Source organism: Pseudophryne corroboree, chromosome 1 (assembly GCF_028390025.1).
Source record: "Pseudophryne corroboree isolate aPseCor3 chromosome 1, aPseCor3.hap2, whole genome shotgun sequence".
Lineage (NCBI taxonomy): Eukaryota > Metazoa > Chordata > Amphibia > Anura > Myobatrachidae > Pseudophryne > Pseudophryne corroboree.
In genome coordinates, this window is record NC_086444.1 from 795181212 (window position 1) to 795208642 (window position 27431).

The window sequence follows — 27431 nt, forward strand, 5'->3', positions numbered from 1 at the left end:
GTGTTTGTGTGTCTATTTTAGTTCTCTTTTTCATACATTAATTTGCATTTGGGGTCAGCGGCCCGTTAAGATTGCAGCGACTATCCACTCTAGGATACTTTTCCCTGGACACTCCATAATTAACGGTACAATGGTTTGATAGAAGTTACTGTCTCATAAATAAGAATATTTAATGTTTCTTACCCAGGAAACCAAAGAACGGAGAATTATATTGTAAGGGCAGCACCTCTACGGATGTGGGATAAAACACAAACTATCCCTTTACAATATTAGTGCACTTCGTAACCACCAAATTCTTTATTCTTTAACACTTTACAAATGACTTAAATACATGTAAATATGTAAACTTTATGTATGCACTAAGCAAATACAGTACATACACAACCCTCCAGCAAGACCAAATGGTTCATTAGAGTATAATGTTTTTGCTAAGCCTCAGAACCAGCTGTCAGTGGGATCTTCTTGCTCTGAGAACACTGCCCTGCACATGTTGGAGTTCTCTTGATGAAGTGGAAGTTCAGAACCTGCCACAGTTTGTACTTTTCCTTTCCGAGATACGTATGACTTTCCACAGGGCAAGCTCTCATACTTTGTTATATATCGCCTGCAAAAAAAAACGAAAAAATGCTCAAAATAACAATTTTTACTTCTACAGTATTTATTTCTCTTATTCATGGCAGGTACATTTTACAATGTATCCTGTACTCAACATCCCATCAATTGTTCCTTTCAGCCTTCTAGGTACAACCACCTTATTTGCAAGGAAAGTCACGTCCTGTTCTCCTGATCAGTTGCATCTCATTCCAACCATTCTCTGTCATTCTATTGCCTGGAAGTCAGATCATGCGGCCAGTTTAATGGACTTGCCCATGTCTATCCGTGTCATTGATCTGAACACACCAAGAGCATAAGCAGTGTGTTCATACAGTTTCATATCACCTGGAGAAATGTAAGGCAAATGGGGGATTTTCCCCTCAGGTCACCTCACTATTTGTTACGTTTGGAAGAGGATGGGTTACCCAAAAGTAAACCCCTGTTTTATGGCTGTCAACATTGTTGGGGTAAGTAATGGAAAATCAGCATGCACAGGATTTCTCATATCCAAGCATTAAATACAAGTGAGGGATAACATGCCTCTGACCCCTTGTACACATAATATCCTCCTCCTCTCCCATTTCACGTGCATTATACTTTCCTGGATTACTCTTCAAATGACAGTGGTCATGTGTAATAGCACTCTGTTACTTTAGTGCCCTTCAAGGTCTGACTCTATAACAACTTAATTGTAACTCCCCTCTCATGTGGCTCTCTACCAGGGCCGGTGCTAGGGTGTTTGGCGCCTCCCTGCAAACTATAAATTTGCGCCCTCTCCCGCAGTAATACATGGAGGAGAAGCGGTATCAGCGCACATATGTGCTGATACAACTTCCCTCCTATAGCAACGCCTCATACATTTACCCCACTGTATTATACTCTGCTCACTTCATCCATCATGGTATTTGAAAAGTTACCTCTATTTGTGCACCATCTATTCACCATCATCCTTTCATGTGCGTATACAGATGTAGCCATGCTCATCGTTGTTCTTTGTGGCAGCGAAGGCGTGGCAAGTGTGCCCGTATCTATGGGCACGTGCTTGCATGCATTAAAACCTATGGAGCAAACGCCAGCTGCAACCAGTCGCAGCTAGGTGCATTTGCATTACGCTGCGATGCGTATGCCCGTGCGTACGCATTGCGGCTTAGATGAGCGTGGCTACGTCTGTAGGTGCCGACACAACAGGACAGAACGTGGTCACAAAACAACACATTAGTGTGCTGTCTTATTTTTATTCATGTCCATAATTGCCCCATATATATATATATATATATTTATATATATATATACACACACACACTGTATATATGTGTGTGTGTGTGTGTGTGTGTGTGTGTGTGTGTGTGTGTGTGTGTGTGTGTGTGTGTTTTTTATCATCTCCAGTTTTTAACATTTTATATGCGCAGGGAAAAATAGACACTCACACATTATATATAAAGCTTGTAAAAGATAAAAATTATGATACACTTGCAGCAGGAGTATTTAGGAGCAATTGCTGACAAGGATTTTGAAGAGTTAAACTCACTATTATGTTGTAGTGATTCTTGTCGGCTGCCCTGAACTCAGTCGAGGTCCCGTGCACTGGAGCAACATGAAGAGGGGGAGGGCTCAGAAACCCGAGTCACAACAGTGCAGAGAACGGGTTCCTTGCCTCCCAGCAGAAGCAGGAACAGAAAGTAACAGCTGAAGTACGTCTCACAGCCCGTGCGGACTGCGCAGAAACCCTTCCTGATGCTGAGAGGTGGAAGTGACGGGAGATCAGTGGGTGGGGTGGAGCTTAACTCCGCTGGCGCCGCTGCTCATTGTCAGCAATAGCGCACAGCGTGAGCGCACTCAGCGCACATTAGCAGGGTATAGCAGCAGAGCGATGAGAGCGCCTCTCCTGCCCGGCGCCTACCTGCTTTGCAGACTCTGCTGAGCGGGTAGCGCCGGGCCTGCTCTCTACCCTTATACTGTTTATTTTCTATATCCTCCATCATTACCACGGTTCTCCTAGAAAGACCAAGAACAAACTTTCTCCAACATGAAGGCCATTACCTACCACTTCTGTGTATACAGTATCCCATCATCAGTCTTCTCTTATCCCAAATCTTTTTTGACCAATGTCTCTTTTATTTAAACTTAATCATTGAGCACAGAAGAGTTTCTTACTAATCATTTATATCCGGAGAGAGAACGAGTACCGGTGCAATGTGACTTTATGTTTCTGTAGCAGTAGCTTGAGGCTTGTCACAGACATAGAAACAAAGCATTAATCTCTGTGACAGGACACCTTACATAATAATCGATAGGTGACCTGTCCCATCTCCCACATGTGCAGTAGGAGCAGGTTTGTGTGTCCTCCACAACAGTTACCACCGCAGGAACTAGCAGGAGTGGATCACACCAGCATAGGAGACGTATAGCAGGGCGGGGTCACTCGGCACACATAGTTCTTTTACACCACTTGAAGGTGAATTCGGCTTGAATGTTTCTTTTAAATTCACCACAGTATTTACTGTATATTTATTTAGGTTTTGGCTAACTTTTCATTTGTGTGGCATTAATATAATATGTTAAAATAGGCAACGTGAACTGTACTTTTGTCTTTAATTTTGTTTCCTGTATTTGTATCATCTGTGTTATATCTCATTTGTATCTCTATGACTTTTCATCTGTTTTTAATTGAAAGACAAAATTTGTATTTTTGCATATCTGTACACTGTAAGCAAACTTTTTAGTTGTGGTTCACAGTCGTGACCTTGTCTATTGCATGCTTTCCTCAGTTCATAGATGTTTTTGGATGTCGCCTTTTTTTGACCTGTGTAACTGCAAGATGAAACTCTCTTCTATTACTAATGCAGCTCATCCTCCAAATTCTTGATCAATTTGCTTCCTAATGTGCATCTTTTCATATTGTATAATTAACACTTGTTTTCATATATTGCTAATTATACAATATCATCTTGTTTTTTCCTTAAACTATCTTGCGATACATCTTTCTGACATGGATTAGAACAATAGCCCTAAGTAATTTACCAACAGACACTAAATTCTGAAAATAGCAAATGGCTGACGTACGGCGTATGCTGACTTTCACATTGCGTCTGCATATGCAGCCATGCTGCATATGCAGAGGGTCAACCTCTAACTGCCAATTCTGCGATGCGATCGCAATTGAATTGCAATCGCATTGCTGGGCAGTAATTAGCATGCTGGATGGCCTTGCTTTGTTCTGGGCGATCCCCAGCATGCGATCGCTGGAAAGAGCAGTTTTGCTATTTTAGTAAATCTGCTATTGATGCTGAATTAGGCTCAATATATTGCACACATCATATAGTTTGCACTCGTGATCCGTTGTCCCCGGCTGTCATGCACTGAATTGTCCCATTGGATGTTCTGCATGTGCAATGGGTTGATCGCACAGCTGACAAGTTTTCCATGCATCATGTAGCGATTCACTGTATAGCAGATCATTTAGTGTGTACATTGGTGCAAAGTATCGTTACATTGCATCGCCATGATGCTGGGTTGCACCGTCACATGGTGTGTACCCTGCTTTTCTTCAATGTACAAATTCAAGGAGTCAAAGAACAGTAGTTTATCCCATTTACAATGTTAAGGCTTGTTTGAGCCTTGCTCATATAGCATCATGCCAGTATAACGTAATGTGTTACCTGGATGGAAATGATCCTTTATCCATTTGCATGCAGACCAAAAATGGATATGATGAAAACTTCACAGTTGTAATGAAGTTGAATGACGACTCTGTTTCAAAGCGGGTTTCTATGCCAGCATTAACAAATTCTGCATCAATGGTTACGTTTCCTATAATGACCATAGCCCCACTGTGGAGGGAAAGAGAAATGTATAAATTCGTGAATAGGTGTCTACTAAAACCACATGTCTCAAAATGTAATTGAAGGGCTCCGTGACCCAGGGCAGCATGGACACAAACCACTGAATAAGCAGCAGCCTAACATCATTTTGGAAACTGAAATCATGGTAAATTCATAGCATTACTTTTTTACTACTTGATTGGGATAAGCATGGGGAGGGAATACTAGATATAGAAAAAAAAGGGAAGCTAGAGGATGACAATGCAATGTGCACCTTATACAGGCTATGACTGCAGTCTATCGGCCTCATTCCGATTTGTATGCAAGGCAAATGTTCACGCAACTGAATGATTAATGGTAGACTGCACATGCGCATGATCACACGGCATACATGCAAAGGTACTTTTGTGATGCCGCTCACAGTGAGGATGTATTCGTAGAGTCATTGATAGGAAAAGACCATTTGGGGGAGGTAATGGGCAAAGGGCCTAATTCAGATCTGATCGCAGCAGCAAATTTGTTAGCTAATGGGCAAAACCATGTGCACTGCATGGGAGGCAGATATAACATGTGCAGAGAGAGTTACGTTTGGGTGGGGTGTGTTCAATCTGCAATCTAAATTGCAGTGTAAAAATGAAGCAGACTATATGGAAACGGGGCCTGGACTGCACACCCTAGCTTATTATAATGGGATGTGCTACCTTGCTGGGACTAAGTACTGTAATACTACAACATAGGAACAAAGGGTGCAGGTGTACCATACACCATTCAAATTATTACAACCATAATATAATATTTGAGGTTCTTGGCATATATTGGCCAGTATATGAGCCTGCCCACCTACTTCATGGTGACCTCATCGGACAGGTCCCTAACACTATAGGGGTTCACCTCTGGGATGGAGAGCACCCCCAGACCACCCCAGCCACACCACCCCAGGGCACCACACAGAAAAAGGATAGGAGTGAAAGATCAGTGTTAAGCAAATGAAAGAGGCTGCTGAATGTAAAAGGAAAAAAAGAGGACAGCAGTAAAGTGTCAGAGTGTTAGAATGTGAAGTTTAGCTGAGCAGTGTTATAAGTGTAAAAAATATGTGAAAAAAGCTACATAAATATAAAACAAACACAATGTGATATAAGTGTTAAAAGTAAATGTAAGGTGGTGATGCCCCAAGGTGGCCCAGCCAGAGCAATATAGGGAGTTCCACGCCCCAAAAGCTCACCCCCAAACTGACTTTGTATATAATTAAAAGAATCATACCTATGTCTTTTATGCAGTCAGAATGTGCTGGTTCCCTGTTTAAAAGCCTGAGAGGCAGTGGGTGGGGTGCTAATCCAGAGATGAGGGCTGTCCCTATCCCTCAGGTGTGTATACATACACATAATATAGACCATATGGAAACGGGGCCTGGACTGCACACCCTAGCTTATTATAATGGGATGTGCTACCTTGCTGGGACTAAGTACTGTAATACTATAACATAGGAACAAAGGGTGCAGCCAGTATTTACCCTGCACAGAAACACTGTAACCCACCGGAATCTAACTCTCTCTGCAAATGTTATATCTGTCCTCCCTGCAGTTCAAAATGGTTTTGCCCATTAGATAACAAATATGCTGCTGCGATCAGATCTAAATTAAGGTCATTGGGGGTAATTCCAAGTTGATCGCAGCAGGAAATTTTTTAGCAGTTGGGCAAAACCATGTGCACTGCAGGGGGCGGGGGCAGATATAACATTTGCAGAGAGAGTTAGATTTGGGTGGGTTATTTTGTTTCTGTGCAGGGTAAATACTGGCTGCTTTATTTTTACACTGCAATTTAGATTGCAGATTGAACTCACCACACCCAAATCTATCTCTCTCTGCACATTTATATCTGCCTCCCCTGCAGTGCACATGGTTTTGCCCAACTGCTAAAAAATTTCCTGCTGCGATCAACTTGGAATTACCCCCATTGTCAGGGCATTTTTCTGACCTCAGTTGCGATCATGTACATAGAGAAACATGGTGCCAGCGTAGACACTGCCACGGCCAGTCTGTGTCACCATAGAGTCACTCGGGGAATCCGATGTTCCTCGTTTCTGCATCAATACTACATATGTGTACGCAGTTGCTGAGGACTTTGCCATGGCTCAGTGGGCATCTCTATGCTATTCTGGGCACCAGCTCCACTTGCGATAATTAGCAAGTCCATAGGCTGAAACATTGCATCTGTGTAGACGTGTGTACAAATCGGAATCAGGTCTTATGTAACCTGAAGAGATCTGTGCTTAGGTTTGATCATCTCAAACAGAATGAGGCCAGCACATGGGTGGCTCCTGTACTGTTTGTCCATGTTCTGCAGAAGAAACTTATTCTTACCTGGAAACCATGTCAGTTCTGGTGACGGGTGTAGTATGGTATGCCGGCGGCCGGGCTCTCGGCAACCAGAATACCGGCGCCGGGAGCCTGACCGCCGGCATACCGACAGCGTGGAGAGCGCAAATGAGCCCCTTGCGGGCACGGTGGCGCGCTACACGCGCCATGCTATTTTATTCTTACTCCAGGGGGGTCGTGGACCCCCACGAGGGAGAAAAAGTGTCGGTATGCCGGCGCCGGTATATGGTGCGCCGGGATTCTGACAGTCGGCATACTGTAGACCACCACTGGTGACAAAATACTTGTTCCAGGACATGAATGCAAATTGTCTTTATTACAGACATGACTACATACTGGTTTATATGATCCTGATCAGAGACTGCATCTATATCCTATTAAGAACTATCATTCATCAAATATAAGCAGATTTTACCATTTTGAATATAGGCCAATTTGACCAGTGGCTTACTCTTGGCACTAAGAACACACTGAACTATTTGCTCTATTTCTCTGTTATCATCTATGATCCCTGATTCCAGGAAATTATTATAAGAAGCGGGTGAAACTTCTCTATTGATCTTGTTGAAGTTTACGTACAGATTTGGGCTTTCAGTGACATGCATATGAAGTTAGCATTTTAAAGAAAAGATTTAAAACCTTAACTCATTAAAAATGCTTTATTCAGAGAAAGAGCATTTTGTAGTGATATTACTCTATTATTGCCCTCCTAAGACGAAAAACCTGCTGGTATATAGTCTTCCCTATGCATTTTAAACACACCCATTCTTGTACAAATCCGGGTTTTGACTCTGGTATTAATGATCCTTAAGAGTCTTTCTGAATGTGCCTTGTCACCTCAATGTCTGCCGGATGCACGACCCCGTTCAGCGCCCCCCCTAATTTGTCCCACTCCACATGCCCCCCACTCATTCCCAACACCCCTGCTCTGTAAGCCAGCCCTACGCACCCACCCTCCGCACATCCCATCCCTCACTCGGTCCCGCCCCCATACTTACCGCATTCCTGGCAGCACGTTCCTCCAGCCCTGGCTTCTGCTGTTCCGTCTCCCTTGTAGTGGGAGCCATTTGGGCAAGTGCACTTTGGAGACGGGACAGACCTTACACAATTATTATATAGACTTGTTGCCTATTGAGTCCATACCCTCATCTGTAAAGAGTCCCAGAAAATTATTGACAACTAAGATAAATGATTCCTAATGCTATAAAGTGTAAAATGTCAGGAGCAGGATAAAATGCTGCAAACTATGATGAGAGTTGGGTGTAAAAGAGAAGATAGCAACCACCAGAGTTCTGGCAGTCAGTGACTGTACATGCAGCATGGATACCCAGTATCTTACCGATTATTAACACTGGTTTTAGATTCTCTATACCACAGGCTGAAATCCATCCCTCCTGAGATATCAATGGCCAATCCACCCTGGAACTCTGTGTTGGCTTGCAGCCCAGATTGCAGCTGAATAACCTAGGAAAGAAATTGGACAGTGTCATTATCGACTTCCCAGGGGGTGGGGAATCTGAAACCTGTTTTCTATTTTATTATTGCATTATATGGCTCGTATTGCTAAGGTGAATGGAAGTGCTGATCTGTATTTCCTTTTGCTAACCAAGCTTCTGACACCAACGTGATTAAATGGGAAAGTTTATCTTATACACTCCTACAAAAGAAAACCACAGAGAACAACCAAAATACCAAACCAGGTAATATTAGTGGATAATTAAGAACAATTGGAACACTGTGATGTCAATAAGCTTGTTACAGATAAGTATTAAACTGGATTCAGCCATAATGCACTCATTACTATAAAGCAAATGTAAGTAAATCATGCTAAAAGAAGTCAATCTATAAAAGATATTATGAATGATAAACTAAAATGCTCATCAATATAAGCCATGGATCCAATTAAAGAATTAACAGAGAGCAACCAAGGAACTTGGGCCCAAATGTATTAAGCCACACACAGCCGCTACGATCGGGAACATGGCCCAGATTTATCAAGCCTTGGAGAGTGATAAATAGCACGGTGATAAAGTACCAGTCAATCAGCCCCTAAATGCCATGTTACGGACTGTGGGGCAGATTTATTAAGCCTGGTGAAGTAATAAAGTGGAAGGTGATAAAGCACCAGCCAGTCAGCTCCTAACTGTCATTTTTTCAAGCCCAGCCTTTGACATGACAGTTAGAAGCTGATTGGCTGGTACCTTATCACCGTGCACTTTATCACTTCACTGAGCTTAATAAATCTGCCCCTGAGTTTGAAAAATGACAGGAGCTGATTGGCTGTCACTTTCTCACTGTGCTATTTATCACTCTCCAAGGCTTGATAAATCTGGGCCACAGTCTGTAACATGACAGTTAGGAGCTGATTGGCTGGTCATTTATCAATCTTTATACGTGTCACCCCTTTATCTCTTGTTAAGGCTTAATACACTTGGGCCTTGTTGATCTAGGTGTTATGTTTTTACAATGAAAAGTCTTCAGAAGCCTACTGAAATGGGTAGGTTATACTGACAAATGTGACCAATGAGGATCAGTAATGCTTACATGTGTATAACTCTGCTCTAATACAGAGGGGATCATCTTCACTATACAATGTCTGTGCATCAGTAGTCCAGAGCTGTCCACCACGTTCTGTTTTTGATGTTATACTTCTTTTTTTTTTTCTAATAATCTCTAAGGATTTTATATTAACTCATGTTTTGGCTAATCTCTATAAAATGGTTTAGCACTCAGCAACTGCACATGTAAAATGCTCTAAGTAGATTTGCCACTGTGTTGGGTTCCCCGGCCGACGTACCTATTATTAATATTATTATCATCATAGTTATTTGTGAGGTGCCACACAGTTTCCATGGCGCTGTACAGGCAATATACAGGTAATAGTGAAAATACACATATCACCAGTACAATAGAGTGGAGTGGTTCGTATTCCTTGTAATCTGAGCCACTCCAAACTTCCGGGATACAAGTTTTCCTGAGCTGCGGCTTGGGTTTTTCTACAATACTCGTATTCCACCTCGAGGCAAAACGCCATCCTCCCGGAGTCTGATTTTCACGTGTTTTAGATGCTATATAAGGCACTGCAGCCAGGACTCGACGTCTTTTCACTCTCAGGAATGCTGCTGTATGCAGCGCTGTACTCTGCTGTATTGGCTGTGCTGTGTTGGACTCCAAACTTACAAGTGCCTGTACTCTGTATATAGTAAGTGTATGTCTCTGATACTTTAACTGTAACATCGAACTCACAGTGATTTCAATCCATAATTATAACACAACAGATTTTTCATCATGAATAGGCCTCTTGGCATGAGAGTGAGTTTTCGGAGAAGAGGGGCAGAATGGTAGATATTTCAGAGGAAGCGTGGACAGTGATGTAGGAGTGCGCAGAACTATATAATTGATAGTTCAATGTTTAATCTGAATTCAGAGGGGGTAGGGTTGCAGAGGGGGGAGGACGACACATAGAGCTAGCAAGGAAAATCCCATTATCTGACTGACAGGTACAACTAGTTGCAATTACTGGGTTGCAATTCAATTAGACACGATAATTATTTATTATTTATTTATTACCAGTTATTTATATAGCACACACATATTCCGCAGCGCTTTACAGAGAATATTTGGCCATTCACATCGGTCCCTGCCCCAGTGGAGCTTACAATCTATATTCCCTACCACATGTACACACGCACCTATTCATACTTGGGTTAGTTTGTGTTGGGATCCAATTGACCTACCAGTATATTTTTGGATTGTGGGAGGAAACCGGAGTACCCGGAGGAAACCCACACAAGTACGGGGTGAATATACAAATTCCGCACAGATAGAGCCATGGTGAGAATCGAACCCATGACCGCAGTGCTGTGAGGCAGGAGGCATTCAATTAGCAGTGAATAACTTGTGTGAGAGCCCACGCAGACGGACTGAGCCTCGCAGCTCCATGAGCCCAAAAGTCAGCATGTATAGGAGAACTGAAGTTGGCAACATGTTTGGCATAGCAAATATTACTAATTTCTTGTGCACCACTATGGGGAGAGAGGAAAAATCAGCAATGCTACCAGTAGCACAGTGCTTTTGCCCAGCTGTTCTGGAAGCACTTTGCGGACACTGCACGGAATAGAATACTCCCCTTAACAGAGATTCTGTCAGTCATCACATTGGAAGTCTTAGGGGGTCATTCCGAGTTGATCGCGCGTTAGCTACTTTTTGCAGCCGTGCAAACGCATAGTCGCCGCCCACTGGGTAGTGTATTTTTAGCTTTGCAAGTGTGCCTGTGCAGTCGAGTGGTACAAAAATTGTTTGTGCAGTTTCTGAGTAGGTATGAACTTACTCTGCCGCTGTGATCACTTCAGCCTGTCCGGTCCCGGAATAGACGTCAGACACCCACCCTGCAAACGCTTGGACACGCCTGCGTTTTTCCAACCACTCCCTGAAAACGGTCAGTTGACACCCCCTTAAATGCCTTCTTCCTGTTAATCTTCTTGCGATCGCCTGTGCGAATGGATTCTTCATTAAATCCATAGCCCAGTAACGATCCGCTGTGTACCCGTATGACACGCCTGCGCACTGTGGTGCATACACATTGCGGTGCATACGCATACACAGTAGTGACCTGATCGCTGCGCTGCGAAAAACGTCAGCGTGCGGTCAGGTCAGGATGACCACCTTAGGCAATTTATCACTCTCCAAGGCTTGATAAATCTCCGCCTTAGGTGATTCTGACCGTGGCACTGTCTGTATGAGTTTGCACATTCACCCTGTGTTCATCTGGGATTTTGTTGGGTGGCACAGTTTTTTTTCCCACAGTCCAATAACATACTGGTAGGTTAATTGGCATCAAATGAAGTCTGTCTGAAGTGTGTGTAAATGTTTGCGTCTTTTGGATCTAGTTCTACTAGGGTAAGGACTGATTAACGATAATAGCATTCTCTAATTACACTATAATGTTGTATAATTATTATATATCTATAAAGGGAAAAAATTATACAACACTCATTATGCGAAACAATTATTGAAATAAAAATAACATTTGAATATAGCAGAGCTGCATAAATCACAGAGACAAATGTGTTAAATAAGCTGCACGTGGATCATATATTTAACACAAAAAGCAAAAACTAGATCCAGCTGCTATAGTGAAAAGGTGCATTTGCTCAATCAGGAGCACTGTAGCATTTATATATATACTGAACATATATATATATATGTATAAATATATATATATACTGTATATATATATATATATATATATATATATATATGTTCAGTATATATATATATATATATATATATATATGTTCAGTATATATATATATATATATATATATATATATACAAATGATAAAGTAAGAAATTATAATTTATAAATGTAATTTACCTATTGGTGCAGTAGAGTTTTCATTATAAATTTACATGTTTTTGTTTCTGTTTAGTAATGATGGCAATGCATGATAATAAAATTAATATTGCCTTGTGTATTTTTAACAGTCACTAAGACAGGGTTGCTAGAGTAGTGATATGCAATACTGTGAGATGTTGTTTAAGGAGATGTAAAATGTAGAATGAAAACATGTATGCTTGCAAAACTCAGGCATGTGTCAAGGGGGAACTAGTATTATGGAATGCAATATGAGATTAAATTCAGAGAGGTGTTGAAAATGTATACATATCCTCAGTGTGTCTAGTGTAACAAGTATAGAGTTGAACTGAAAATGTGCTATAGTGCTTTAGAACCTTGCTTGCACACACACACACACACACACACACACACAAATATAGACACTTGACAAACTGCATATAGTATAATAAAAAAAATAAACTATATTACCTCAGAATGGTCTGTTAGAAGCGCAAGTCCTTTAACCACATTTATTGGGTCACCGGTTGCGGAGAACATTTTTGACATTAAATCACTGTATCCTTGGAAAAACGTTACAGGCCGAAGCTGAACATCAAACAAGATGGCTGACAAACCAGCAAAGGACTCTAATTCTTCCTCTCCTTCATCAGCAGTCGCAGCTATTAAAGTTTCAAGACCTTGAGCTTCAATCACAACCTAAAACCAACATTATGTTACAATGTGGATATGAAACCTCTCAATCCATTTCAATTCAATGAAGGTGTATTTTGAAGAAATTGTTCAAATGGCAGAGAATAGCAAAGTACCCAAAAATAGAACATTTTAAACTGAATGATAGTGACAGCAACAGTGGTATTATGCTGTAGAAGAATATATGTATATGCTTAATACATTTATGAGTGAAAATAAGCTTTTAGCTTTGCTATTTAATTTTTAATAATGTTCAGATATACTCATGTTGCCACGTTCATTTTAACCTCTTCTGCAATTAGCAATAATTAACTGATTTGATTGCTTAGCCCACGGTTTCCAAAACTCTGAATGGTTGATGTATAAAGCATTGCAAAGAGTGGAGAAGTTGCCCAAAGCATGTACTTGATAAATGCTTCCTCAAAGATGATTTGTTGCTATGGGCAAACTCACCACTGGTCCACTTCTCCACTCTTTTCATTGCTTGATACAGCAACCCCTCTGTCCTTAAGTCACATGTGCATAAGCATGGATATTCTGAAAACTTGGACTGTTGGGATTCCTTGAGCACCTAGTTTGGGAATCACTGGCTTAAACTGTGCTTTAAATATCTTGTATATATTTTGTTTTGTTTTAAATTATGTCACTGAAGCTATGGGACTTGGGGTGGTGGGGTCAAAAAAATTTGGAAAGCCCTTTCAGGTTCAAGAAATACCCATTGGCCAAGGTTAGTGGTTCCCAAACATGGTCCTCAAGGCACCCAACAGTCCAGGTTTTGGAGATATCCTCACTTGTGAACAGATGGTATAATCAAACTTACTGAGGTACTAATTAAGTCACCTGCGTCACGGATATCCTTTAAACATGGACTGTTGGGGTTTAACTTAAGGGCCCTACATACAGGCAGATAAAACGTTCTAGTTCATTAATGAATGATAACTCGTTCATATCGTTCTGTGTGTAGGCACCAATGATGAACGATGCGCGGCCCCGCGCTCGTTCGACGTTGGTGCCCAGTTGCTTATGCATGCAGGCCAATATGGACAATCTCATCCATATTAGCATGTAGTGCTATGGAGCCGGGCGACGGGGGGAGTGAGGAAACTTCACTACCCATGTTAGTGTCCCCCCCAACCCCCCCCCCCCCCCTGCTGCCGGGTCATTGGTCAGCCGTATCCACCGTTGGGCAGCACGGCGATGGATCGACAAATGTGTAGGGCCCATTATACAACTACTGTAGATCTCATCAAATCATAAACATGCAAATCTAAAAATACAGAAGAATACAATGAAATTATAACACATAGAAATATGACAGCATAGATACATTCTGTCTCCTATTAAATGCTAAAAGTACATATTAAAACAATATCTTCCAGTTATATTAAACTTTTAGGTACTTGAGCCTTAATTGTTTAAATATTTGAAATAAAAAATGACATTAATAATAAAATAAGATTTTAAACCTACCGGTAAATCTTTTTCTCGTAGTCCGTAGAGGATGCTGGGGACTCCGTAAGGACCATGGGGATAGACGGGCTCCGCAGGAGACATGGGCACTTTAAGAAAGACTTTAGATCTGGTGTGCACTGGCTCCTCCCTCTATGCCCCTCCTTCAGACCTCAGTTAGAGAAACTGTGCCCAGAGGAGACGGACAGTACGAGGAAAGGATTTTTGTTAATCCAAGGGCAAGATTCATACCAGCCACACCAATCACACCGTATAACTTGTGATATACTATCCAGTTAACAGTATGAAAACGACATAGCATCAGTCCAAGACCGATGAGACTATAACATAACCCTTATTTAAGCAATAACCATATACAAGTCTTGCAGAAGTAGTCCGCACTTGGGACGGGCGCCCAGCATCCTCTACGGACTATGAGAAAAAGATTTACCGGTAGGTTTAAAATCTTATTTTCTCTTACGTCCTAGAGGATGCTGGGGACTCCGTAAGGACCATGGGGATTATACCAAAGCTCCCAAACGGGCGGGAGACTGCGGATGACTCTGCAGCACCGATTGAGCAAACAGGAGGTCCTCCTCAGCCAGGGTATCAAACTTATAGAACTTTGCAAAGGTGTTTGAACCCGACCAAGTAGTAGCTCGGCACAGCTGTAGCGCCGAGACCCCTCTGGCAGCCGCCCAAGAAGAGCCCACCTTCCTAGTGGAATGGGCCTTGACCGATTTAGGTAACGGCAATCCCGCCGTAGAATGCGCCTGCTGAATCGTGTTACAGATCCAGCGAGCAATAGTCTACTTTGAAGCAGGGGCACCAATCTTGTTGGTTACATACATGACAAACAGTGCTTCTGTTTTTCTGACTGTAGCCGATCTGGCCACGTAAATTTTCAAAGCCCTGACCACATCAAGGGACTCGGAATCCTCCAAGTCACACGTAGCCACAGGCACCACAATAGTTCATATGAAAGGATGAAACCACTTTTGGCAAGAATTGACGGGTCCGCAATTCCGCTCTATCCATATGGAAAACCAGATAGGGGCTTTTATGTGATAAAGCCGCTAATTCCGACACTCGCCTAGCCGAAGCCAGGGCTAATAACATGACCACCTTCCAAGTGAGATTTTTCAACTCCACCGTTTTAAGTGGTTCAAACCAGTGTGACTTAATGAAACTTAACACCACGTTAAGGTCCCAAGGCATCACCGGAGGTACAAAAGGAGGCTGAATATGCAGCACTCCCTTCACAAAAGTTTGTACTTCAGGGAGAGAGGCCAATTCCTTTTGAAAGAAAATGGATAAGGCCGAAATCTGAACCTTAATAGATCCTAATTTTAGGCCGAAATTCACTCCAGTTTGCAGGAAGTGAAGGAAACGGCCCAGATGGAATTCTTCCGTAGGAGCATTCCTGGCCTCACACCAAGAAACATATTTTCGCCATATACGGTGATAATGTTTAGATGTCATGTCCTTCCTAGCCTTTATTAGCGTAGGAATGACCTCATCCGGAATACCCTTATCCGCTAGGATCCGGCGTTCAACCGCCATGCCGTCCAACGCAGCCGCGGTAAGTCTTGGAATAGACATGGCCCCTGTTGCAACAGGTCCTGTCTTAGAGGAAGAGGCCATGGATCTTCTGTTAGCATTTCCTGCAGATCCGGATACCAGGTCCTTCGTGGCCAATCTGGAACAATGAGGATTGTTCTCACTCCTCTCCCTCCTACCATTCTCAACACCTTGGGTATGAGAGGAAGAGGGGGAAATACATAGACCGACTGGAACACCCACGGTGTCACTAGGGCATCTACAGCTACTGCCTGAGGGTCTCTTGACCTGGTGCAATACCTCTGCAGCTTCTTGTTGAGGCGGGACGCCATCATGTCTAGCTGTGGCAGTTCCCACTGACTTGCAATCTGTGCGGGAGGCTTCCTAAAGAAGTCCTCTCTTGGATGCAGGTCGTGTTTGCTGAGGAAGTCTGCTTCTCAGTTGTTCACTTCCGGAATGAACTGCTGAAAATGCGCTTACATGATTTTCCGCCCAGCGGAGAATCCTGGTGGCTTCTGCCATTTCCACTCTGCTCTTTGTGCTGCCTTGGCGGTTTACATGAGCCACTGCGGTGATGCTGTCTGACTGGATCAGAACCGGTAGGTCGCGAAGCAATGTTTCCGCTTGCCGAAGGGCGTTGTATATGGCCCTCAGCTCCAGGATGTTGATTTGAATACAAGTTTTTTGACTTGACCCAAAGACCTTGGAAGTCTCTTCCATGTGTGACTGCTCCCCCACCTCGGAGACTCGCGTCCGTGGCTACCAGAATCCAGTCCTGGATGGCGAACCTGCGACCCTGCAGAAGGTGAGCACTCTGCAGCCACCATAGGAGAGACACCCTGGCCCTAGGGGACAGGGTGATTAACTGATGCATCTGTAGATGTGATCCGGACAACTTGTCCCGTAGATCCCATTGGAAAGTCCTCGCATGGAACCTGCCGAAGGGAATGGCCCCGTAGGATGCCATAATCTTTCCCAGGACCCGAGTGCAGTGATGCACTGACACCTGTTTTGGCTTTAATAGGTTTTTTACCAGAGTCATTAGGTCCTGGGCCTTCTCTATCGGAAGATAAACCAATTTCTGGTCCGTATTCAGAATCATACCCAAGAAGGGCAGACAAGTCATAGGAACCAACTGTGACTTTGGGATATTGAGAAACCAGCCGAGTTGCTGTGACACCTTCAGCGAAAGTGACACGCTGTTCAACAACTGCTCTTTTGATCTCGCCCTTATTAGGAGATCGTCCAAGTATGGGATAATTGTGACTCCTTGCTTGCGTAGGAGCACCATCATTTCCGCCAATTACCCTGAAATTGGTAATGACAATACTGTACCGTAATTCTCAGGTACGCCTTATGGGGTGGATAAATGGGAACATGAAGGTATGCAGCCTTTATGTCTAGATACACCATAAAATCCCCCCCTTCCAGGCTGGTGATGATCGTTCTGAGCAATTCCACCTTGAATTTGAACCTTTTCAAGTATAGGTTCAGAGATTTTAATTTTAAAATAGGTCTGACCGAACCGTCCGGTTTCGGGACTACAGCCAAGGTTGAGTAATATCCCCTTCCTTGTTGAAGAAGGGGAACCTTGAGCATCACCTGTTGGAGATACAATGTGTGAATTGTATTTAATATTATCTCCCTTTCTGGGGGAGAAGCCGGTAGGGCCGATAAGGAAAACCGGCGAGGAGGCACCTCTTCGAATTCCAGCTTGTAACCCCGAGAAACAATTTCTATTGCCCAGGGATCCACCTGTGAGTGAACTCAGATGTGGCTGAAGAGTCGAAGACGTGCTCCCACTGGGGCGGACTCCCTTAGCGGAGCCCCAGCGTCATGCGGTGGATTTAGTAGAGGCCGGGGAGGACTTCTGTTCTTGGGAACTAGCTGTGCCCTGCGCCCTTACCTCTGGTAAGAAAGGACGCTCCTCGTACTTTCTTGTTTTTCTGCGACCGAAAGGACTGCATTTGATAATGTCGTGCTTTCTTAGGCTGTGAGGGAATATAAGGCAAAAGATCAGATTTACCAGCTATAGCTGTGGAGACCAGGTCCGAGAGCCCTTCTCCACACAATTCCTCACCTTTGTAAGGTAAAACCTCCATATGCCTCTTTTAGTCGGCATCACCTGTCCATTGCATGTTCCACAGTACACGTCTAGCAGAAATCGACATAGCGTTGACTCTACAACCCAGTAGACCAATGTCTCTTTGAGCATGTCTTATATATAAGACAGCATCTTTTATATATCCTAGGGTCAATAACATGGTATCCTTATCTAGGGTTTCAATCTCCGCTGATAAGGTATCTGTCCACGCTGCTACAGCGCTATAAACCCATGCCGACACAATCGCCGGTCTGAGTAGTGTACCAGAATGTGTGTAAATGGACTTCAAAGTACTTTTCTGCATGCTATCTGCAGGATCCCTGAGGGTAGCTGTATCTTGGTATGTCATCGCTACCTTTTGGGTAAACGTGTCAACGCCTTGTCCACCCTAGGGGAGGATTCCCATCGTATCCTGGCCCTAGCAGGGAAAGGATACGCCATGAGAATTCTTTTGGGAAACTGCAGTTTCTTGTCTGGAGATTCACGCTCTTTTTCACACAATTCATTTTGTTCATGAGAGGGGGGAAATGTTATCTCAGCTTTCTTCCCCTTAAACATGTGTACCCTTGTGTCAGGGACAGATGGGTCATCAGTGATATGCAAAACATCTTTTATTACAATAATCATATATTGAATACTTTTCTGCCAGTTTTGGCTGTAACTTTGCATCATCGTAGTCGACACTGGAGTCAGACGTGTCGGTATCAGTGTCTATTATTTTGGATAGTGGGCGTTTTGAGACTCTGAAGGTCCCTGCGACATAGGGACAGACATGGGTAGATTCCCTGTCTGTTCTCTAATCTTTTGTGCAATAAATTTACCTTAGCACTTAATTCCACATATCCAGTCAGGTGTCGGCATTGTCGACGGAGACACCACACACACACATTTGCTCCATCTCCTCCTTAGAAGAGCCTTTTACCTCAGACATGTCGACACACACGTACCGACACACCACACACTCTGGGAATCCTCTTATCTGAAGACAGTTCCCCCACAAGGCCCTTTGGAGAGACAGAGAGAGAGTATGCCAGCACACACCCAGCGCTAATACCCCAGGAAAAAACACACAATGTGTTTACCCAGTAGCGCTGTAATACTATTATTTGCTGCCAATTATGTGCCCCCCCCCCCCTCTTCTCTGAAACGCCCTTTCACCGTGGATAAGCAGGGGAGAGTCCGGGGAGCTTCCTCTCAGCTGTGCTGTGGAGAAAATGGCGCTGGTGAGTGCTGAGGGAGAAGCCCCGCCCAAATATAATAAAAACTGGCTGGGGCTCTTTATATATACAGTGCCTAGCTGTATATATATCTCTTTTGCCAGAAATGAGGTTTATATTGCTGCCCAGGGCGCCCCCCCTGCACCCTGCACCCTTACAGTGACTGCCGTGTATGAGGTGTGTGGGAGCAATGGCGCACAGCTGCACTGCTGTGCTTTACCTCAGTGAAGATCATGAAGTCTTCTGCCGCCTCTGAAATCTTCTTTTCTTCTCATACTCACCCGGCTTCTATCTTCCGGCTCTGTGAGGAGGACGGCGGCGCGGCTCCGGGACGAACTCCAGGGTGAGACCTGTGTTCTGACTCCCTCTGGAGCTAATGGTGTCCAGTAGCCTAAGAAGCAGAGCCTTGAAACTCACAGAAGTAGGTCTGCTTCTCTCCCCTCAGTCCCTCGATGCAGGGAGTCTGTTGCCAGCAGGCTCCCTGAAAATAAAAAACCTAACAAATATACTTTCTGTCAGAAAGCTCAGGAGAGCTCTCTGAAAAGCACCCAGTCTCCACTGGGCACAGTATCAAACTGAGGTCTGGAGGAGGGGCATAGAGGGAGAAGCCAGTGCACACCAGATCTAAAGTCTTTCTTAAAGTGCCCATGTCTCCTGCGGAGCCCGTCTATCCCCATGGTCCTTACGGAGTCCCCAGCATCCTCTAGGACGTAAGAGAAAAACTATTTGAGCCTCTTAGGGGAAAATCCAACTAGCACATTCATTTTAGAGATACTTGGATATGCCCCTATTGCAAATATTGTTCTAGTAACGCAGCTATAACGCTCACGATACCTGTGGTATTCAATTGGAAAGAAAATGGTTGCAAATATTTTTTCTGCTGAAATCTGTATTGTGGAACAACCTGTAACAGTAATAATGTTTATTACGGTACCAAATAACAATGTTTTGTTTTTTTGTAAAAATGGTTTAAATGGCTGCTTTGTGCATTAAAAAAAAATTAGTACTTTTTTTTTTATAAACAAAAAATGCAAAATAAAGTAGAAAAAAATGATTTGGGGGTAATTTGAGGTCATTTAAAATAAAAAAAATAAAAAAATTACAAAAACTATTATTTTTTATAAAATAAATAATTTAAATAAATATGTGGTGCATAAAGTAACAAAAAAGTTGACTTTGGATAATGTGTGGCCATCTTTCCCCACACCCAATACTGCAATGTAATTATTGGATTTATTAAGCTAATTGTAAACTTCTAATAGCCAAATTATTAGAGTCAGACCCAGATTAAGGGTAGGGGGGAGGGGGGGGGGGGGCTGGGGGTAAGTACAGCTGCCACAGATTGGATGCTGACCTGGGCAAAGGTACCTGGGGCTCTCTCCTGTGGTCCAGCCTTCAATCCACCACAGGAGAGAGACCCCCGCACTGACCGCCACTCACCCGGCAGCACCACGGCTGCAATCCAGCGAGGCCCTGCATTGACCTCTGTGTCCTTCAGCCCTGCTCTTCTGGCTGCTGACTACCCGGAACGCTGCCGCATCACAAGACCCATGTCCCATTTCCCAACTCCTGTCGGCTGCCCAGGAAGTACAGTATAGTAGGATTTGCGCTGGTGTGGACTGGGGGGGGGGGGGGGGGGGGGGAGGTGTGATAGGTACCCCAGGCCCCCCAAAGGCTTAATCCAGCCATGGTCCCAGCACTTCTGAACCTAGTTCTAGTTCCAATGTGTTTTCCTTAAAATGAGGATTTTCCCTGACTTTAGACCTGCTCTGTGGCTGCAAGAGAAAAGCCACAGTTATGGAAATTACCACGTTTTAAATTTCACCTGCAATTGTATATGCTCCTTAATCTAGAACAAATCAGAATACGAATGACAAAATATCTGATATATGAGGAGCATATAAAGTTTTTTCAAAATACTTCCTATAATTTCACTGAGCATTTCTAATATATGAATCCAAATCTACAGTATATTGAATGCTATAAATCCTCCTATTGAAATTAGTGAGGCCAATCCCGACCTGTTTTTTCAATCCCAGGATTCGGGATTGAAAAATGCTCAATCCCGGGATCCCGGTATTGAACTGTACTTTAATCTACGGCCCCATTTCAAGTTCAGAAAACAAAAAAAAAAGAACGTACTCACTATAAAGGGTCAGTAAAAGGGTCCACAAGGTTGAGAGGCAGGTGGCAGCAGCAGCACAGTAATAGCACAGCAGCAGAGCCGCTAGTGTGTCACTCACAGTTCAGCAGCTTTGATGGCTGGTGGACTCACTGGCAGGCAGGTGTGCTGAAGCGCAGACACAGCGGGCATGGCTGGGGCTGTGCAGCGTTACCTTGCTGACGTCACGCTGCGCACAGCAAGGCAGCCGGGGTAGGGCAGCATGAGGCTGAGACAAGCGCTAGAGCTCAGCAGCGCTGCCTGGCCAAAAAAAAACAGTAATGCACATGCGCACCTTAATCCCGTGAATCCCGGGATTGGAACCTCCAATCCTGGGATTCAAATCCCAACATTTTTGGCCTCAAATCCCGGGATCCCCCCGATCCCAGGATTGGCCTCACTAATTGAAATAGAGCATTTAAAATTACCCTGACTGAACCCCAATGTGTATAGAAAAGGAAGGAGAAATCCTTTGTTGTAAAATAATTTTTAAGCCACAACAATCTTTATTGTTAATATTGGTTATTGTGGTGTTGATAAGTCCAACAACTAATATTTACTTACAACCAGAAAGCTGTCAAAGTACTTCATTAATGTAAGGCTCAATTAAACTAGGAATATATTATCATCATGCAGCCCATGCTCGACCACATTGCCTTAGAATTTCCCAAACGCTGCCATTCCAATCCAGATTTTAAGGATATCCATGATTGAATCCAGATGGTTAAATCAAATTGACTAAGGGTACTAATTATGCCACTTGTGCTCAAGCATAGATATCCTTAAATCCTGGACTATATTGGCAGAGTTTGGAAAACTCTGGATTAGAGTCATTTAGGATCAAGTCCTTGTACAAATCTTATTCTATATTTGTGTATCAGTGATTCTAAATCCGACAGGCTACTTTTTTAAGTCGGATTGACATAGTCGAAAACGGGGCTAAAAGCTGTCGGATTTGCTTGCAAATCCGACAAAACTTGTGGATCCGGGGCTAATCCGCCCGATCCACGTGTTTTCCTGTCGGAAAATGGCAACCCCATTGAATAGGTCGAATCACTATTCGACCTGAAAAAGTCAGAAACTGCCGTCTTTCCAACAAGACGACATTTCCGACAACAATTGAATACACCCCATAGTTTTATAGACACTAGATATTTGGGAGTCCTTTCTCTTTTAAGTATTGAACTCTATAAATCATGCCATATGGATCAAATGTTATTTCAATGATTCCTTTTATGTTTTAAAAATATTGTGGCGGATTCACAGTTGGACATACTGTACACCAGTTTGTGTTTTAATTTCCGATTTAATAAAGAGTGACATAATCAATCCTTCGGTTTATCAGGTATCTCTGGATGCAAACATTGACTTTTTATCACAATTACTATACCCCTAGACCTAAGAATCTACATAAGAAGCGTTATTTAAAAGGCAATGCTTTTACTAGCAAACCTTTTTCATGGCTAGTAAAAGCATTGTTCTTTTAAATATTGGCGATAAACATGATCAGAAGTAACGGGTTTTATAACCAGGTGCTTCATAAATATACTCCCATGGATGTAAGAGACATGTACTAGTATTAGAAACATAATATTATAAATAATACTAACACTTTATATTGCATAGTAGTGAATTGTTCATATTACTAATACATTCATATACTGTTGGGAAAATTGGGCTTCAAATTTTTGTGATTACAAGGAGGCAGAGTTCTCCTGCACAAGTCTGGTTAACAAACAATTTGCTTTCTCATCAGAACCTGTCATACATGCACTTTGCTAAGTCTTGGGCTAGATGTCAGAAACAGACAGCTGTCGAGGTGCTAATTTAGCATGAAATATAACATGTCAGGCTACAGATCTTAAGGGAAGTTCTTAGTACATAGGACAGGATCTAAAGGACGAGGCACATGACCAGTGAAAATTCTTAGTAGGCTATTTGTGGTGGATAATTAAGTTGTATGTGTATCTGATTACCTGAATAGCGTGCAGTTCTGTGTTTTTGGAATAGACAAAGGTATCCATGTTGCTTCTCCTCATGATGCCAGATCCGGAATAGAGGATATCAAGACTGTATGTTGTTGCTGAGTCAGAGCCACCTAAAGGAGGGAAACATAACCATAAGTGTTCATCATTAGTGTATAGATGGCGTGTGTTTGAGACCAATGTATAAAGGTTATCACTGTAGGTGTGTATGTGTGCATGTGGACTCAGTAGTGTGCATAGTCTCAGCCCTAACATATCATGCAAACTATCCCAGACAACTTTTTCTATGATAAGAGGGAATGGGAAGGGAAGGAAAGAATAAGGAAAAGGAAAGGTTTGGGCCCCAGCACACCTGAGTAGCACTGTGAGCCTCCTGGTAACTCTGTCAGGTAGGTACCAGGGAAAACATAGCACAAGTACTTATGATACTATAAGCCCCAGCATGCACTGACAGCCCATGATTGTTCTTTCCTGCTGGTGTTTGTAGAACTACTTAGAGATTGTGTGTCCTGTAGTTAAAGCTTTTTTTCAAGTTATAAATTTAGGTTTTATGCTTGAGGTGTGTAGATGTAAAGACATACAGAGGAATTAAGTATAAACATATACAAGGTCCCAGATGAAGCAACATTGAACTTGACCTGAGAAAAAGCCATGGCCACTGCATCGTAGCACTTAGTACACAGATTCAGACTCATTCGCACAGATGTACAAATGTCACACATCAAATTGATCAGTGTAATCTAGCAAAGTAGTTTTGTCGCTGCTTTAGTCCTTATATCTGTGAATAAGACGCACATTCTGGGCGGGATGTAATGAAGTCCGTTCGGCGGTCGTGCGGGATGCTGGACGAATTCAGACTTTTTTTTTAAAGGGGCAATCATGTACAAGGCTAAACCATGCCTTGTACATGATTACCCCTTTAAAAAAAGTCTGCGACTGCCCGCATCCCGTGCGGCCGACAAACTCAGACTTCATTACATCCCCCCTTGAGATGCTCATTGTGGCTGAGACACCTTGGACCTGATATGCTGTGAGGAGCTGTTTGGCACGTCTAAAGCCACAGTGTATGAGAACACATCTGTTACAGAAGAGACATGTGCAACTTCACAAACAACTGTAATCGCAATACATACGTATCACATATCCAGAATAAGCAGATGAGGATCCAGACTTAGAAAAACGATCATAGTTATGAACCTTCATATCTTTCAAAACTTCCTGAATGACCTTACTGAAAGAAGACAACAAAATATGCATAAGGCTTGCATTGGAAACAATAAAGCAATATGTAAATGTACACATTTTGTAAGTAAAACAAGTACTATTTTTCTCAAAAAATACTGTAGGTTCAGGAACTACAGGTCCGGGAGTGGAGCCATTAAAAAAAAGATAGATAGATAGATAGATAGATAGATAGATAGATAGATAGATAGATAGGTAGACACTGAAAATGCACTTTAATACAAAAGTTATCCAATGAAAAATAAATTTTGGCCCAGGACAGGTTCAGGAACCCAGTTCCTGGTTATGTCATAGTTAATGAGAGGTTCGGGAACTGAGTTCCTGTTGGTTCCTTCTGAAAAATAGCACTGAGTAAAACAATATGTCATTTTATAGATCTTTGTACATAAATTAAGAACAAGCTTTAGTTTGCTAGCAGACTTAAGCAGGTTGTTTTGGTCCTTCAATACTAACAAGGATTTGCAAAGGTGGGTTTTTAAAACGGGGATTGTACAGGTATAAAATGTCAATATTCAGAATGTCAGCAATCATTCAGGTGCTCGACCCACAAAGTCAACATGGTCTGAATGTCTAAAGCTGGGGTTGTATGACTCTGAGCACAGGTAATAGATACAGTTGTGTGTATCTATAGGGACATTGTAGAAGCATTACAGCAATCATTTTGTCACAATTTCTGAAAATATTCCACTAAACAAAAATCTAATTTTCTCAATTGGTTGGTGTCAAATGAAACCACAGTAATTAAGTAACGATAAGTCAACAGTAGGCTCATGTCGGCATTGTCAAGGTCAACATTCTGTTCATGAAAACATTCTGGTGTGGACATTCTAAAAGTCAACATAATGACTGCATGCTATCCAAGCACTTGCATTGGAAGTCCTGTATAACAAGTATTACAGAAGTACCTGTATTACCGCAATACTTATTCTCTTATCGCCATCTACAGATTGCCGTAACAGAATGAGGTGGAGTGAAATGTTCCGCCCCCACTACAACCCTTCATTTAAAAACCCTCATCACAATATCAGTGCGTGCATATTGATTACATTGGAAGTGCACAGTAGTTCCTACACTGTTTATATACCAGTAATATATACCTAATAAGTATCATATTTTTAACGGTCACCAATCAATGTGAAATGCTGTGTACCTGGCTGGCAGCTGAAAATGAAGAATGTCTTGGAAGACAGAGAGCATATACTTGTTCATCTCTGGTGAGAGCTCCCCAATAGAAAGAAGCAGGTTTTTAACTTCCATGTAAGTAGGTTTGTTGTTCAGTATTATATCTGCTGCAGATGTTCTCACTGTCTTCTCATGTATCTTATAATTCTGATGGTAGATCCTGTTCATGATCTTTTTCACCTTGTGTAAGACGCAAAGAACATATGTAAACTGATTAACTTGTATGAACTAAATATCAAATGTGCACATTTAAGTCACAAATCAGACACTAGGAGCTTTAGATTAGGACTTGTACACACAGGGTTGAAAAAAACAGTAAAAAAGTAAGGACAGGGTCGGACTGGCCCATAGGGGTACCAGGGAAACCACCGGTAGGCCCCACTGCCTGAGTGCCCACTCCTTCCTCTAGAGATCAGGTTCCAGACTGTGCACTTGTATTATACATGGTAGATATGTCGCATTACACTGCACTAGACTATTGTGTATTTCAAGCCTTTGTAGAGGCTGGCCACACACCCTTTGTAGGCTGACCACACCCTTAAGTATTGGCCCCTATCACTGCATTCCCCCCGGTGGGCTCTTCATGTCCCAGTCCGACACTGAGTAAGGACATAACTTTGTAGTGTTGTCTCTTAACAGATCATTGGAAGAATGTTAGCAACGATTCCCTGTACAATAATGCACAGGACACAATGTATTAACATGCCCCTTTTCTCAGCACTTCATACAGTCTGAATCTCAGCAGTGATGCAGTATATCTTAGCACTGAAATGTATTATTAAGAGAGTCATCAGAAAGGTGTTATGGGAACTCACCTCACCAGTGATAGATGTTCCGCTCCGTCTGTATTGCATCAGCCTAGTTCTGGTACAATACAGAATATTCCTGAGAGGCTGCGAAATTTGGAAATACTACAAGAGCTTATTATGGTGGCGGAGGGACTGGTAACTGACAATGGGTTCGGTATGATTTACTGCCGCTCGGGGTGCCGAATGTCAGTATATCGATATCGGCATCCCTAGCGGTAAAATGCCGGCAGGGGGGCGAGCACAACAAAGCCCCTTGCAGGCTCGCTGTGGTCGCCATGCTGTGGGCTCGGTGGCGCGCTACGCTCGCCACAGGTTCTATTTTCCCTCTATGGGTGTCCATGACACCTACCTCGCCAGTATACCGACGGTGGTATGGTGCCCCTGTTGGGATGCTAGGGTTGGTATTGTAACAGTCGGCGCCATTCTCAGACAGTGATATGTGTTTGGGGAAAAGTTATGAAACGCTCATTGCTGGTTTTGGAGAACAGAAGCCACAGCTGATGCTGGAGAAATCTGGTTTGCCCAATGTCTTCCTTTTAAAACATTTTGGAGAAATAACCCTTTTTGTTGGAGAAAACACTTCATACATTTGCCCATATATGAGGGTGGTTCAATAAGTAAGGTAACAAGACCTCTCACATGTGTAATGTTCTCTATTACATTCTTATTTGCAACTAGGTCAGAGCAAGTAAACCACTGCTTCCCCTCATGGCCATTAGACTGCGCCTCATATGAGTCATACTGTCCCAACATCAGGTGTAAGATGTCGGGGCTTGTGGAGACATGGTCAAACATTGAGGTGCGTAGTGTAATCAGATTTCTGCAACTAATCACCAGCAGCTGAAATTCATAAATTTGCTTAGGAACAATTTGTGGGCGGACT

At 42.8% G+C, this 27431-nt stretch overlaps 1 protein-coding gene across 1 annotated transcript in view; it reads right to left on the minus strand.

Annotated features, from left to right (window-relative positions):
• Positions 1-278: 278 nt before the first annotated feature.
• Positions 279-27431, minus strand: part of MTTP (microsomal triglyceride transfer protein) — a 142274-nt gene continuing 115121 nt past the window's right edge. Inside the window, exons 12-18 of the mRNA XM_063918627.1 lie at positions 25708-25919; positions 24449-24546; positions 23307-23428; positions 12618-12845; positions 8130-8254; positions 4254-4424; positions 279-604 (exon numbers count right to left, since the gene is read on the minus strand). Coding sequence (XP_063774697.1) covers positions 436-604; positions 4254-4424; positions 8130-8254; positions 12618-12845; positions 23307-23428; positions 24449-24546; positions 25708-25919 — 1125 coding nt within the window. The 3' untranslated portion in view covers positions 279-435. The remainder of the gene's footprint in view (positions 605-4253; positions 4425-8129; positions 8255-12617; positions 12846-23306; positions 23429-24448; positions 24547-25707; positions 25920-27431) is intronic.